The 16,263-nt window shown below is 40.5% G+C and overlaps 1 protein-coding gene across 1 annotated transcript in view; it reads right to left on the reverse strand.

The window, feature by feature from the left end:
• itgav (integrin, alpha V) overlaps window positions 1-16,263 on the reverse strand; it is a 183,719-nt gene that overhangs the window by 54,164 nt on the left and 113,292 nt on the right. Inside the window, exons 9-14 of the mRNA XM_085985922.1 lie at window positions 13,791-13,834; window positions 12,876-12,932; window positions 12,723-12,775; window positions 8,347-8,552; window positions 3,562-3,753; window positions 1,723-1,768 (exon numbers count right to left, since the gene is read on the reverse strand). Of these exons, the coding sequence (XP_085842048.1) occupies window positions 1,723-1,768; window positions 3,562-3,753; window positions 8,347-8,552; window positions 12,723-12,775; window positions 12,876-12,932; window positions 13,791-13,834 (598 nt within the window). The remainder of the gene's footprint in view (window positions 1-1,722; window positions 1,769-3,561; window positions 3,754-8,346; window positions 8,553-12,722; window positions 12,776-12,875; window positions 12,933-13,790; window positions 13,835-16,263) is intronic.

The following is a 16,263-nucleotide window of genomic DNA, read 5'->3' on the forward strand; positions in this document are numbered from 1 at the left end:
GCATTTGCACCCCTCATTAGCGCCCCTGGGGGGTAACCGGTAGCGCCCCACTCTGCTGTGCAAGCAATGACGTCACCATCACCGTGCGCAGCGCCCCATTTTTGCCCCGCCTGAAAAATTGGCCTGCGCCCCCTGAATCTGCGCTGGGCGATGACAGCGACCGATTCAGGGGGTGGGAACGGAGCGACAGGAGGCACTAACTAAAGGGGAGGTGGTGGGCGGGGGAAAACCCCCCCTGAAAAAAACCAAAAATCGGCCGACTTACTTGTCACGGCCCGTTGTATCTTTGAACTTGGGGTCTGTGCCATGATCTGGCAGCTGGCACTCAAGTGCCAGGCTGTTGGCATGGCACCCCGCTCCCCGATGGTCCAGGTAGGACCTCAGAGTTGTGGGCTTGGACACATGCACACTTCAATAATTATATAATTAATGAGAAGAGCCCTTCCATGCAGCAGCGCTACATGGCTCAGTGCGTAGTGCTGCAGAATGCACCGCTCCGATATTCAGGATTAGCGGTCCAAGAAGGAAGTAGAGCGCTTGAATTAGCACTCCACCGCCCACTTGGGGCGCTAAAACTGAAGTTAGTGATCGCCAGCACTATTTTTCGCCAGGCGCTAAATTTAGCACGCAATGTTAGCAACCCCAAATGGTCGCTAATGAATTTTTCCCCCATTGTCTTTACCTACTCGGCCAATGGAGGAGCATAATACAGCTTTCCAACAGGATTTTTTTGTTTAAATTCTGATTCAAAAGTATGTACGAGACACATTCTTAGAGGTTGGCTGAGGACTACTCTGAAGTAAAATTCCAAAACGGAAATCCCTGCACTGAATTTTGGTCGGGAGAGGGAGTTGATACAGCAGGTTGTGATAGAGGGGTAATTTCAGAATGAAGCCTCTTCCCCTTGCTGTACATTATGTATGCGTAAATGCCAACTAAGCTAATAAAAAGTTAGACGTCTTTTGAAACACTTACTAAACTAAAGGAGCCAAACTGCTGAAAAGGTTAAACACACATGCACACTTCAAACTGAATATTTTTTTTGAGATAACAGTTGTTTTAAATTAGTTAAAAGTTTTTGTTAAATGTCATAAAATTATACACAAGAAAACTAAAAGACAAAACGAGTCATTCAACGCACTGAAACTCATCTCTATTTTGTCCAAGTTAACAGCAAAAGGTGGAGGCTAGATGTTTTAAAACAAATTCTAAAATAAGCCCAACCTAAAATAAAAATTTTAAAAATCTACAAAGCCAACCAGTCTGTAGTTTACATGGATATCAGCATTTGGACTCAGTGTCCACCTTGACCATGTTTGTGCTTAAAACGGGGCGTGGATCCAATCTCACGAGTTCCCTAGTCCTGCCTCTGTGCAGCTGGCCCATCAACCATCACAGCTCAGTTTTTCATGTCGTGCAGGCTGCAGGACAACAGTTGTCGTTGGTGGAGAAGGGAAAGAATAGTTCACAGAAGATGTGAGCTCATAAGTGCAACTCAGGAAGACTTAGTAGTTGTAGTACTTTTGCTAGTTTTCCAGGTTGGTGTATATATAGTGCTGTGGCAATCAAGGGAACCCAATACAGGATATACAAGAGGGGTCAGCAGCATCAGACTGAAAAGCTACTTTCATTAAAATGAGAAACAGTTCCTTTTAAATAAAACTTACAATTTAGGACTGCATAAAAATAAACCTTATGCCTCAGTACAAAAATATTACCTACCTGTAAAGTATTGCTTTGTCAACACCAAAAGCTCCCACAATTAAGTCTAGGAAAAAAAAGTTCCACAGAGTGAGCACTTCGTGAAGAAAGATCAACTTCTTACAATAAATAATGGGTTCTTATCATTTCTATTGTTTCTATTCCAGGTTTTAAAAACTATTTTTGTGGCGTCTTAGCTCATTATATTTTCAACCACAAAAATGTTGACTGGGCTACAGCTGGAATGATTTCCTGTGCATCAATATGTCCCTCTTGGGCCATTATACATCTTCTGAGCACCATGGGGGGGGGGGGCGACTTTGCTTAGAATCAGTTGAGAAGATTGAACAATCACCAGCACTAGGAGAAGGCAAAGATTCCCTTTTCATTTCCACATAGGGACACAGCAGTGTTCCCACTCCCACACATATCATACTTCAAATCTAGTACACTAAATCATGGTCTAATTGTCAAAAGTTTCATAAAAATGTTAAATGGGGCTTTTTTGATGGCTTAGGGAGTTTGTCCAGTGAACACACAGACCAGGAAGGTAGTAGGTTTGATCAACAGGCTGTGCCAAGCTAGCCGATCTCAGCTGCAGCATCAGTAAGGCACTAGCCTCAGAGGCCCCAGGAGTAGGAAGGGAGAAATGATCCCTCTTGAAGCATCTGTACATCAATGGTGCTCGAGAACAGAATCAGCCTCACCTGTGATCCTCCCTTACACTTTCTATGGTCAAATAACCTCACCCACTCACCATCGAGGCTTACATGTAAATAATGAGCACTTGTAAAGGTATCAGTATCTAGCAAGAAATCAACATCTTTGTGGTAAAGTATAGAAAACTAATTGTTGAAACACTCAATTTTTTGGCCTTAAAAAAGAGAATGCTTTTATTTAGAATACATTGCTTTAGAGAAAAAAATTTAGTTACCACGACCTGAAAGCAACTCCTTGACACATGGCATATTGGGATCCTGACTAAGCATATCATGCTGCAGTACCTTCATGTGCATCATGCAGGAGCCCAAGCACATCATACCAACATGTATAATTCAATTCAGATTCCATCAAAGTACTTATCACTATCCTTATAATGAAAGGATAGGGTGGAATTTGAAAGCTGGTTAACCTGGATAGATTTTGATTGAATCCAGATCAGAAACCTATTCTGTGAGACCAACCCTTGTTTTCAACAAATATTTAAGTAATAATGTACAAGTCTCAGAAATGGAGAATGAGATTGAAGAGAGATTTTCTGATTGATGGAGGAGATTGCACATGGTAAAGTACAAATACAAACATTACTACTATTCATTCACACGTTTAGAATGCTGAAGAAGCCAGTCATATTTGTAATTAGAATCAGCTTCACATTTTTAACCTCAGTTTGGGATTATATGCAGTCATTTCTGATAACTTAAGTTTTGCTTATTCAGTAGGTGGTGTGCTAACACTTTTGATTATATAAAAGTACTGCAAATGTATTTGGTTCTCTGGGATATCCAGCTCATATTGTTAAATATATAGACATTGAAACGCACCCTTATATTCTATAACCTTCGTTCAATGGAAAGTAATTCAGCTTTAAAATATTTGATGTATTGTAAATTACTACCATCCCAGGAGTGATGCTATTCTTTAATCCCATTAGACTCACATATACAATTGATGTACAATGACTTCACAGAGATAAGGCTAAACACATGTTGGTTTCTTTAAAATAAACATACATTTTATTCAAGGGATTTCTATAATAAAATTGAAGCATGTTCTACCCAGACAAATCAACAAAACACTGAAATCAAAATCTATTTGGACGATTACCAATTCAGGATCATTTTAAATTGTCAAACATACCTGGATATCCATTTGTGTCGATATCAACAGCACCATGCATAGTATAACCAAAACTTGCAGGCATTGTGTCAGAGGCCCACTGCCCTTCTAACATCTGAGAAGGATTTGGGTTTAGACCAGAAGAATCTCCATTGTAAATGTAAACAAGGCCTTTATGGTTTTCCCCTGCATAAGGAACTCCTATTGCAACATCTATAAATTAAACATAGTTTGCTTAATCTTTAGTCCATATTTACATGTTTGTCTCTCTATAAATAAATCTATATATAGCACAATTTACTTTTTTTTTTAATATTCAGTGTGTAGACATACTGAAAAATTCTCTGCCCCAGGCTTCATTTCTGCTTAATGTACTGTCTTCTTGTGACTTACTTTGTCAGTTTGATTTGACAGACAAATAAAATCTTAATTATATAACCACTTGCAATGCTAAGCCAGAAGATTACAGGCTGATCTCAGCCAGAGTGATGGTGGTGTGCTACAAATGGCCTCAGATTGCAGGGTGTAGGTAAAATAAACACACTACAGCCAGGATTCCCACTCCTGACCTCTATCTTTGGACATCTGTTGGTAAATATTTGTGCATGGACATCAGTTAAAGATAGATCTCGGCTCAGCTGTGAAGGCCCCTAAAGTCGAATATTCAGCAGAAATTCACACTCTCGTCTCATACATGCTGACTGCCCACTGAGGGGGATGGGAGTATTAAAACGTGGCTGGCTCATGTGTAATCATACCCTTGCATGAATCATTGCCTTCAGGAGACGAGAGGGGGAAAAATGAATTTTAAAAAGAGACAGTCATGAAGTAAGTCTGCAACATTAGCCTAAATTTGAAAAATATGACATCATAAACCACTAGAAACTGCACAAAAAATGTACAAAGTAAAACTAAGTATGTTGTAAAGAACACCCACAAACACAAATTACTCAAACTGGCAAAAATGACATAAGAAACATCTGCTGTGAGACATTTAAAGATACTAATCACTTCAAGTATTTCTACTTTCATTGGAACAGAACCAAACCAAACCAGTCATGGCATTAAAAAGGTGACTGACATGTAGAAACATTTGCATTGCTCCAGATGGATTGCCCTAGGCAGTATACAACACAGCTGCACAGCATATTGCTCCCATTATGGCAACAGAATTCCCAAATGGGTAGAAAAACAGAAAATAATTCATTTGACTATTGAAGACTAACCTCAAAGCAACAGCACTTCTCTATTATTAGCATTTTGTGAAAAGTATTTCCTCTCAATAATAGAGTGCATTTATAAATTCAATCATTCCAGCCCAGGAGTATAGAGACCAATAGTAAAAAAAAATAAACAGCCGGTCTCCCCCACCCACCCCCGGCTATTTCTTTCCACTTCCTCTCCTGAAAGTGTTGACTGTTCATTGAGGCATACTTCCAAAAGGTTCCACCTGTCACCCTCAACTGGTTATTTATGTGTGATCCTGGACAGTGTTGGAAGGTTATTCAATTACACAGGACATCACATCCAATCCCAATCCTGTCCTCACATGCACATTCAGCAACTCCCAATAGCAATTAAGATCGAGAGCCCTGGCTATTTCTTTCCTTCTTGACCCAGGTGTGCTAAAAAGCGAAATATAGATTTTTATGGTGTTCATAATACATAACCAGAAATAATTGTAGACTCAAGACAGTCTTTGGTGAGGTCAGTGATATCAGCTCAGTTTGTCAGTAGTAAGGTTTGTCTTCACCGCCAGACAGCAGAATTTGTTTAATGGTTAGCTTGTTCCTGGGGTTTTTGTGGGACTTACCCACCACACTGACCAAATGCCACAATTTTGGGACAATCCCTGAATTTTCCTTGTTTTTAAAATGTCTCTGATAATCACTGTCAAACTTCAATGCAAAGTCAATAAATTGCCCTCTTCCTATCCCCTGCCACAACACTGTCCATTATCCTCCTCCCAAAGTCCAGATTTTTGAGCTATTACACAGTCGCAAGTATGAATAATAATGCATAACAACTAACTAACAATACAAGCTGGATTCATTCAAACAGCTATTTAAAATATCAATATACAGTGCTGAAAAATGTTTTGATTACAACATTTTCTATTACAGAAAACTAAGAAATGACCAAATGAGATAAAAATCCAGATTTAGAGAGGTTGTACCTGGATTCAGTTAAGGGAACAGGTTGCACAGATATCAGCTGAGAACTACACATGGGGTCTGACTCATTCCAGTCACATTTAGGGGCAGGCTTACAGGGTGATTTATGTTAATATTACAGAGACACTCTTTCAAAGAGCTGGCACAGAAACAATGGTCTGAATGGCCTCCTTATGTGCTGTATGATTCTATGAAGAAATGTTTCAACATTAAACTCTTGAGAACTGGAATGGAAGAGTTAAAAAGGAATGAGCGAGGAGGAGAGGAACAGAAGGAAAGAAAACAAAAGGGAGGAGTGACGGAGGGAGAAGAGAAATGAAGGAGGGGAGGGAGGAAGGAAGGAGAGGAATAAGGGAGGGAGGAATGAATAAGGGAAAGCACAGGGTAAAAAACACTCCAACAATACACAAAGCACTGGTAGGGTAAAAAAACATTTGTATTTGCATTTTAACTTCGCACAGAGAGTACATCTGTACTGGGGCACATTTCTGTATCACGAGATGAAGGTATGTGCATGTTTGGTGACTGAGGTCAAGGAGAGGGTAATTTTGTGTACGGTACACCAATTCATTGGTAATATGTAATCAACAATGTTTGTGCTTTAAATTTTAATTGAAATTGTTGTCTCATTAGGGGTTTCCACATTTGTCTGCTTTGCTACAGCTGGCAACTCTGTAGCCTAACGCTCATAGGCTCATTATCAGCATTCTCTTCAGGGCCTTCCTGACTCGCCTCTCTTCTGAGAGCATAATTGTGCAGCATATAGTACATCACTATGATTTTGGATACATTTGAGGCTGTACATTAGGACACCAACAAATCTGTCCAAACAGCAGATTCTTTGCTTCAGCATATGCTCTATTTGTATCGTTGTGGATGCATGAGCCTCATATTTTTCTTTCTGGCATGGTTCATAGATTTTGGACCAGTGTCTTAGGTTATGATTCAAAGGGGTATCCCTGGTCCCCCAGGATCCAACTGTCTAATCTTGATATTTCATTTCTGTAATATTAGGACTGTTGACTGGCATAGAATAAATGCACCATGGCAACTTCCATGGTATTTGGCAAACACATTGATGATATGGTACTAATGGTCACATAAACATGTACCTTAATTATATGGAAACTCTTCCTATTCATAAATGCCACTGCATTGTTGAAAAGAGCCCACATAGCCATGTGTTCCACAGATGTGGCCATGCACTCTTAGGAATCCAACTACTCAGGAAATGGATAGAGCCCTCTCCTGCTGATGGGTTGTTTTCCGTTGCAAAACTAATAAAGCCCTTAATTCCTTTCAAACCAAGCATCAGTGACTTGATGTTGCAGAATTGCTTTGTAGGATGGCTGATCCGATATGACATGCAAGGCAGCTTTAAAGGAGCCAGTTACCCAGAAATTCAACACACTGGTAACTTTTTCCTCCACCCCTGGGCAGAGCCATCCTTGTTATGGAAAAAGTTTACATGTTGGACTGCAGGAGAAGGCAAAGTTATGAGACGACCTCCCTGGTGAAGCATAGGTGATACTTGGTCTCAGGGTATTATTTTCACTTGGAGGTTGGTGTTTAAAATATGCAGGTGGGTTGGGTTCAAATCTCAGACGAGCCTTTATTTACAGAATGGAACCAGGGATTAAAGGGTTACATTATGAGGACAGGTTGCATAAACTAGTCTTGTATTGCCTTGAGTATGGAAGATTGAGGGGTGATCTGATCGAGGTGTTTAAAATGTTAAAAGGATTCAGTAGGATAGATACAGAAAACTATTTCCTCTGGTGGGGGAATCGAGAACAAGGGGGCAGAATCTTAAAATTAGAGCCAGGCCATTTAGGAGGGAAAGCAGGAAGCAGTTTTTCACACAAAAGGTTGTAGACATCTGGAATTCTCTCCCACACATGTCTGTGGATGCTGGGACAATTAGAGCTTTCAAGACAGAGATTTTTGTTAGGTAAGGGTATCAAAAATTAAGTGCAAGATGACCACAAAAAAACGTGCACCAAACTAACGCAACAAAAGAAAACCATAAGTCAAAAAAGTGTACTATTTCACACTCGCTACTAATACAGCTAAGCATAGCTTGAAGAAACTAACAGTCCATGGTCAGGGAGTGAGTTTGCACATGCAACTGTTTTAAACGGACCTTCAATGATGATGTTGCATTTCTGGAGCAGAGAATACAAGGTGCAAGATAGGGAAATTAGCCTGAATTAACATTATTTTTACACCTTTAAAAGGAGGCTGTGCATATCAGCAGCATGAGCCTATTGTCAACCAAGCATGGCCTGGGCAGCACAATCCTGGTGCACAACAGGTTCATAGCCCCTTCCCTGGATTTTCCAAGCCCCTATGCCAGGTGCACACATGCCACCAGCACAGACCAATAGAAATATTTACCCTTTTTCCAAAACAGAAAGAGGGAAAGTTGTGACATAACATTTTTTTGACATGAGTTTGTTCCAAAAGGATTAGATTTATACTCTCATTAGCATGTACATCTGAAAGGGTGCATGTCAAGGAGGCATGGTCCATTTGTACAGTTAATTCTTTCCAAGGCCTCAGGATATTATAATTAAGAATTCAAACATCAAAATGTCCCAAGTAACCAAGCAAGTAAATACAAATGACGCACCATTATAGCCATCTTGATCAAGGTCTCCAAGAGGTGCAATTGAAGACCCGAACCTGGCATAGGTCTCCGTGCCAGTCAGCTTCAGGGCATTCGTAAAACTAGATGGAGTATCTTGTAGATAAATATACACCTGTCCCACTTCTCTATACTTTCCATCAGAACCACGAACCATAAAAAGAGGTGCTCCAACCAAAAGATCATTCAATCTAGAAAACACAACATCAGCATTAAGAGTTACTGGAGAAATAATTGCTTAAAGAATTACTATGTAACTACACAGGCACTTGTCCCCAATGCACTTAAAAGGAGCAGTAGCAATTTTATAACAGTATATCATCTACAGAGCTCACAAATGTATTATGACAGTCGCTATGAGAAATAATTTATTTCTATCATTAAGCTAATCTATGAGCTATAAAGATTTCACATATTTCACATTACAGAATAATAGGGCTATTTATTCCTAATTTTGTCCTCAACTATGACTCCAAAAGAGTCCAGAGCAGTGGCCCTCCAGTACTTGAACAAGTAAGCCTAGTTAGTGTCATAAGGTTACTCGATAATGGGAACCAACGCAGCTGACATTAATGTCTGCACACAGTACTTTGCACACAGTACTTTTCAACAGGATAACTGGTCATGAGCAGGAATTCCAGCTGATTTTTCTCAACCGTAGACCAGGTATAGTGAGACTTCTACCACTACTCCAGCTGAGTTCAGCTAACTCAGCACAAAGCTTCTAGTCTGTTTCATGTGGTGAAGTTAGCCAGTAAAACATTGGCAGGGTCTGGTTTTAAATCTTTCAAGTCACATCTGCACTTAAAATATCAGTCAGATTGAAATGACTTAACACAATTCAAATGCATGCTATTATTGCCACATAAAGATGATTTTGCCTGTGAAGAGATTGTCACTGCCATGGAAGTTTGCACCGATACAGATGCCATATCTGCTAAGGTGTTAACTTTTTTCTTCACCAATTTTCTCTCCTCTTCTGAAGCCACTACCTCCGAGCTGAAGTATGGTTCCACAACAACAGCGGCCATTACTGATCTGTAAGCCTTGACAGCAAGTGACAACAGGTCACTCAACAAGGGCATTGCCCTGAACCCAATCATGTTCTCATCCACGAGCACACATTGCCACTCAAAGCAGGGGGGTCACGAGTTTGCGATCAGCTCAATGCTGCCCAATTTTCCACTCCCTAACACAGGGCTGTTGAAGCTAGTTGTACGTTCACCCAGCTGAGATCAGCTAATTCAGAAGAGACTGGGGATCCAACCTGGGAACTTCGAGTCTTGCACTATCTTTTTCAATCATATTTATTCAATCTTAGTTTTTATCTTTGCAATCACATATAAGAAATAGTGTCAGAGAACAAGTTTGAAAGGTAACTTTATGGAGTAGTGTGTCCTTGGTTTATTTTCTTGGTCCTAAACTGCACATTCATTAAGCCAGTGTACTTGACCCTAAAGTTACACCAACTACAATCGGTCTGCTGTGATGAGATAAACATGCAGATTTTCCTCTTCCCAACATATTGGATCGCCTGGGCACAGCGCATTGAGGAAAATCAGATGGGGAGAATTGGACACCTGTAAGAGAGCCTGACCAATTTCTCCTCCATTTAAATTAATGGATGGTAAATCAGGTGAGCTCCTTTATAGGCATGTGATGTTCTCTGACCAATATTCCTTCTATGTGCAGTGCCCAGTAACAGGAAAAACTGGCACAAAGTGTCTTTATTCCACTAACATTTTAATTACAAAATTGGTGGTGTTAATGCTTCATTAAAGCACTTTCTGATAATTATCTGCAGAGTTATTCATCTATGGAAGCTGGCAAATTATTGGTAGTCACCCACTTTTCCTGCTTTGCAATATAGGTTAAACTTGTAGCCTCCCTCCAATCGGTCTGCAGAAAACTACCTAAAAGGAACAGCTTTGAGATCAAAGCTGCAGCATGGCTAGAAACAGGCTCTCGAAGTCCTGTCTTATGTTTTTGACACCCTATGATTAGCAGCTTTAATTAATTGTGAAAGATCCTTTTTGATGCCCTCTGTCTCTAGGGGAAAGCATTGATTGACCACTCCAAGCTTGAAGAGATATATTTAGCAGTTAATTACCAATTCAGCAGATCTTTCTATTCTAATCTACTGCAATGATGTTTTTGTTAATTTGTTCACTGATTTGTGAATTATACTGTAAACCGCAAAATCTGATAGCAATTGCTCTTCCTCTATCAAAAGACTAGAAGGACACAAAAGGGCTCGTGACATTACCAGTAAGCAAATTACAGAAACAAGGATGTTCTGTTCGACACTGGGCAATGCTACAACACCAGATAATCTGCATACAAGGTCACATTTTGATTTATAGAATCATAGAATAGTACAGCACAGAAGGAGGCCATTCAGCCCATCGAGTCTGCACCGGCTCTTTCAAAGAACAATCCAGTTATTCCCACTCCCCTGCTCTTACCTCAAATCCCTGCAATTTTTTCTCCTTAATATTTATCCTTTTACCTTTTGAAGGCTACTGAATCTGTATCCACCACCCCATCAGGCAGTGCATTCCTAACCACTCATTGCATTAAAAAGTTTTTCCTCATGTCGCCTCTGGTTCTTTTGCCAATCACTTTAAATCTGTGCCCTCTTGTTATCGGCCCTTCAGGCATTGGAAACAGTTTCTCTTTATTTATTCGATCTAAACCCTTCATGATTTTAAACACCTCTATCAAATCTCCTCTTAGCCTTCTCAGCTCTAAGCAGAACAACTCCAGTTTCTCCAGTCTAGCCATGTAACTGTAATCCCTCATCCCAGGAACCATTCTAGTAAATATCTTCTGTACCCTCTCCAAAGCCTTCACGTCTTTCCTAAAGTGTGGTACTCCAGCTGGGGCTGAACTAGTGTTTTATATAGGTTTCGCATAACTTCCTGGCTTTTGTAGTCTCTGCCTCTATTTATAAAGCCCAGGATCCCATATGCTTTATTAACTGCTTTGTTAACCTGTCCTGCCACCTTCAAAGATTTGTAATAGCTCATTTTTAGTGTGGCTCTTAGCACTGAATAAGAGTTTCATATCCAGTACAACTCAAAAGTTAAAACCTCCCTTCTAAAAACAATGATGGCAGTGAAGATTTATGATGCAAAGCAGCTGAATGAGGATGGGTAGATAATTAACTCCTGATCAGATTTGGATAAGCCTTGCATGAATAGAATGTGGTCACAAGCTAAATACTGATAAGGAAAGCCATGTGTTTCACCTTAATTAATCCATCCAGAAAAACCCTATAGTGCTCCCAATTCAGAATCCAATTGTTTCTTAAATAATTCTGGGATTTCTGCCTCTGTTACTCTACCCAAAAATCTGTTCCATGTTCTGGTATCAGTCCTAAATGGTATTTTACTAGTCTCCTGGTCCTCCTCTTGCAGTTTAAATTAGTTTTACAGATTTACCTTTTCCATACCGCTTAATATCTTCTATAAGTTTTAGAAAATCAACCTCCAGACACCTCCTTTCAAGCTTAAAAATCCCAAGTTCCTCCAGCCTTTCCTAACATCTCAAATCTCTAACGCTGGCAGCTCTTCTTTGAAATGCCTCCAGCACTTCAATGTCTCCTCTGTGTCTCAGTGACGAGAACTGGCACTGTACTCAAGGTCTGCTCTGACCACAGCACTGTATACTTTTGAGTATACCTGTACTCTACTTTGTTGGTTATATAGTTCAATATTCTATTGATTTTATAGAGTGGTGCTCTGGAGTGGTTAGACATGTTGAGCAACAAGTCTACTAGGACTCGTTTCGGCTTCATCCTTATCTATTGGTGAATGGACAATCACCCATTTTGTTCTTCCAATGCGCAGTATGTTATACTTGTCACATTAAACTTCACCTGCTGTTGTTCTACTCCTTACTTATTTTGTCCAACACTTTTTGTATTTTCTAAGCTACCTCGTCAGAATTGACTGCCCCTCCTAGTTTGATATTATCTGCAAATTTGACCAATTTGCATTCAGCTTATGAATCCAAATTGTTGATGTAAATTAGGAAAAAAAAGTGGTCCCAGTACCACTCGGCATTTATCATTGCAATACGTTTTCAATAAACAAACTACATTTAAAAATAAAAGACTCTGACAGAAATAAAAAGTGGCAGCTGATGTAATCATTACATGCCTTTTTATAAATAAAGAATTGGCACTTCACCCACCAACTTTGCCCTTTAAATTCAATTAAACAAATCAACAGACATGCTCAAATGGTCAATGTTTACCAGTGTGACCCTGCAACGAGACACATTTGAACAACCAACCAAAAAAATTCTTCAATATATCTCTCCAAATTTGCCTGCTCCCCACCCCCCCTCCCCCTTACCCATCATTGTTGAGATCAGTAACAGCAACAGAATAACCAAAGTATGCAGCCATCTGTGAAAAGAACAGAATTTGAGTCACTCTTCTTTCACTATTGATAATTAAAATGGTAAATCACACAAAATTATTGTTAATATACTGCAGAAAAATTTACCTGCTCCCCAGTAAAATTGTGGAGGGATTCCATATTCACTCCATTTAAAATAGTCACCTGTCAATAATAAAGACAGTTAACACATCGAAAGACACAGGAGAATCTCCAAATAAAGATGGACAATTCCTGTTATACATTTAATGTTAGATACACATGATATGCACACTCACTCTCGCCAGAGTCAAAGGTCATGGGTTCAAGCTCCATTCCAGCACTTGAGCACATAATCTAAGCTGACACTCCAGTGTAGTATTAAATTGATGCTGCACTGTCAAGAGCTGCAATTTTTTTATATATAAGATGCTTAACTGACACCCTGTCAACTGGGTATAAAAGATCCCACTGCACTACTTGAATGAGAGCAGGTATCCTGATCAACATTACTCCCTCAATCAGCACCATCAAAATGGTCATTTATCTGATTTGCTGTCTGTGGGATTTTGCTGTATGAAAATTGGCTGCTTCATTTGCCTCCATACAGCAACTGCATTAGTAAAAGTTATCAGTTGTGAAGTGCTTTGGGATGTCCTCAAGGCATGATGCGGTGACATAAAGAGTTATTTTTCTTATACAGGAAACTTTGTGATATCCAGCACCGACGGGACCGGCGTGTTGCCGATCTATCAAAACTGCTGGACATACAAAGTTAATGTTGAAGCATACGGAGGTTTTCATCTCCATATCCGACAACAAACACTGTTGCTTAGCAACAGCTTCTAAAGAGTCAGCTGCAGCTGCAAGCGTCTCTAGCTGAAAAGAATGAGAACTAAAAAAACTTATAGAAAACGGCTCCTGATTTTTGCCGTTAGATCGAGTATTCCGGACATACAACCTCTGGATAAATGAAAGTTTCCTGTACTTTTAATTATTTAAACCAGTCCCCAAATAATGGGTTATAAAATTAGTGCTTCTTACATAGCCCAGGGACTTTGCTCCTCTTGGGATACCAGTTACAAAATCTAAAAGAATTAAAAAAAAAAAATTAATTCAAAAATTATGCACATTAGACAATAGTGCTGTAAACATCACATTTACATAAAACCAAAACCCTACACTACAGAGTGATGGGACATAATACTTGGCTCCACCATCCCTCATTTAATGTCCCTCTTCTGCTAATCGTGATGACTCATGTCAGGTATAGTGTCACCGGTGCCAATTTTCCTTCGGTACCTCAGCAAGCAGCAAACACTGATGGCGCTTAAAGAAATGAGCATTGTGTTCTGTGAGCCCCTTGCTGATATATTTAAAAAGGGCAATAAGTCATACTTGGAAAAGGTCAATTTTCACCAACCTGGTTGAAAATTCTGAGAAAGTCACTAGCTTGGTGGATGTCAGTAGTCCTGTTAACATTGTATGCCTTGATTTTCAAAAAGACTTTGACAAGGTATCACACAATTGGCTACTTAGTAACATTGAGCTCTGTGGAATTAGTGGGAAGACTTTGGGTTGGATAGGAATTGGTTGCACTCTTGTAGACAGAAGGTTGTTATTAATGGTAGTAGTTCTGAATGGGGGACTGGTTACTAGTAGAGTCCTGCAGGGACCAGTGTAGGGCTGGTGCTCTTCGCTATCTTCAGCAATGATCTGATGAGGCCATTAGAGGAATTTCCACAAGTTTGCAGATGATTCAAAGATTTTTGTGGGTGTTAGGAACTTACAAAAGATAATGGATTGCAGGTAGATCTAGATGCGATGGGGGAATGGGCTCGCACCAGGCATATGATGTTTAATAGGGATAAATGTGTAGCGTTATACACAAGGGTAGGGCCAACACCAAGCATGTATACTCCATGCAGGGTTACATACTCAAGGCTGTTGAATGGGAGAAAGACCTGGGTCTTCTTGTACATGAATCACTGAAGGCCACAGCCAGCATCACAAAGCCATTGCAAAAGCAAATAGAGTGTTACGGTGCATTGCCAGGAAGATTAAACACAAAATACTATACTGTCTTTGTATAAGGCCTTGATTAAGCCTCATTTGGAATACTGTGTCCAGTTTTGGCCACCTCACATGATGGGTGACATAAAAGGACCAGAAAAGTTTCAGAGGAGGGCCACTGCATTGATAACTAGGTTAAAAGGTCCTAAGTTATCACAATAGACTTCGAGAGCTGGGGTTTTTCCACTGTAGAAAAGTATAGACTTCAAGGAGATTTGATTGAGGTCTTTAAAATAGCAAAAGGATTATATTTGGTTCAGGTGAATACACTATCTGAGATGGATAGGTTAGGGAAGACCAGGGGACATGAGTATAAGTTACGCAAGCATAGAACTAGGTTAGAGGTCAGGAGAGTCATCGAGCTATGGAACAAGTTTCTGGCTAGTATGGATTCGCTGCAAGCATTCAGCAGGGATCAGGATGAGTTCCCGAGTGTGGCCAACATTACTATGCATAGAAGTCAGATGGGTATTAGAGGATGTGTTTCCCAGTCACCATGGTCTCCTGGAACCTTTGGGGTTGAAGAAAAATTTCCCAGAATTTTTTTTCTAATTTTGTCAGGTCTTTTTCACTTTTTTTCCCTCTCCCAGGAAATTGTGTAGCTAGTTGGTGGAGAGAGAGAAAAAGAGAGAGGCGCAGATGGGGGTCGTGGTGTTCATAAGTTGCACCATGACACTATGGGACATGCTCAATGGATCAACTGTCCTTCATTTTTGTATCAACATAGTGAGAGCCCAAACACGGAGGCTGGGATTTTACAAACCTCGGTGAGTTCGGGGCGAACGACGTCCGTGGTGGGTCCCGACCCTGCTGCTGGCTCAATCCCGCTCTGTGAAATGACTTTCCATGGATAGGGCTTGTTAAGCCCACCCAGCACGTAGCCCACCCAGCACGTTTCCCAGTCCAATTAGAGGAAGCAGGTCTGGTGACATCATTTCATGACGCATCATCAGCCGGTTTCCTTAAAGGCACCATGGCCAACTTTATTTTGACATTTGTGCTGTCAGTGTTCTACAGCTTTGAAGCGCTGTAAACACTGACAATCACTGCACAGAGGTGCAGGGCTGCTTATGGAGTGAGTCACAGCACGCAGGGAGGTCCTCTTTCTTTCCGATGGGCGGAAGAGACCAGGACACCAACACAGCCTGGTTATATATTGCACATGAGGTCACAAGCAGGGATGTTATCAGGAGGATCTGGGTGCAGTGGCGCAAACCTTTCAATGAACTCAGTAGATCACGAAGCATTAGTACAAAGCCACACTTGCCTTCACCCTGCTGTGCCTCACATCACATCCCCATCACTCTGCCTTCCCTACCCTACTCCTGCACACCCTTACTCAGACCAACTTAGCGTGCACGTCCACCCATCCCTCTCTATCTACATTATCACATCCCCATATCACTAGCCACCCCTCACGCTCACCCTCATCCTAGTGCAATCA

This window comes from Somniosus microcephalus, chromosome 4 (genome assembly GCF_052327205.1).
Source record: "Somniosus microcephalus isolate GS21.2 chromosome 4, FLI_Smic_1.0, whole genome shotgun sequence".
Taxonomy (NCBI): domain Eukaryota; kingdom Metazoa; phylum Chordata; class Chondrichthyes; order Squaliformes; family Somniosidae; genus Somniosus; species Somniosus microcephalus.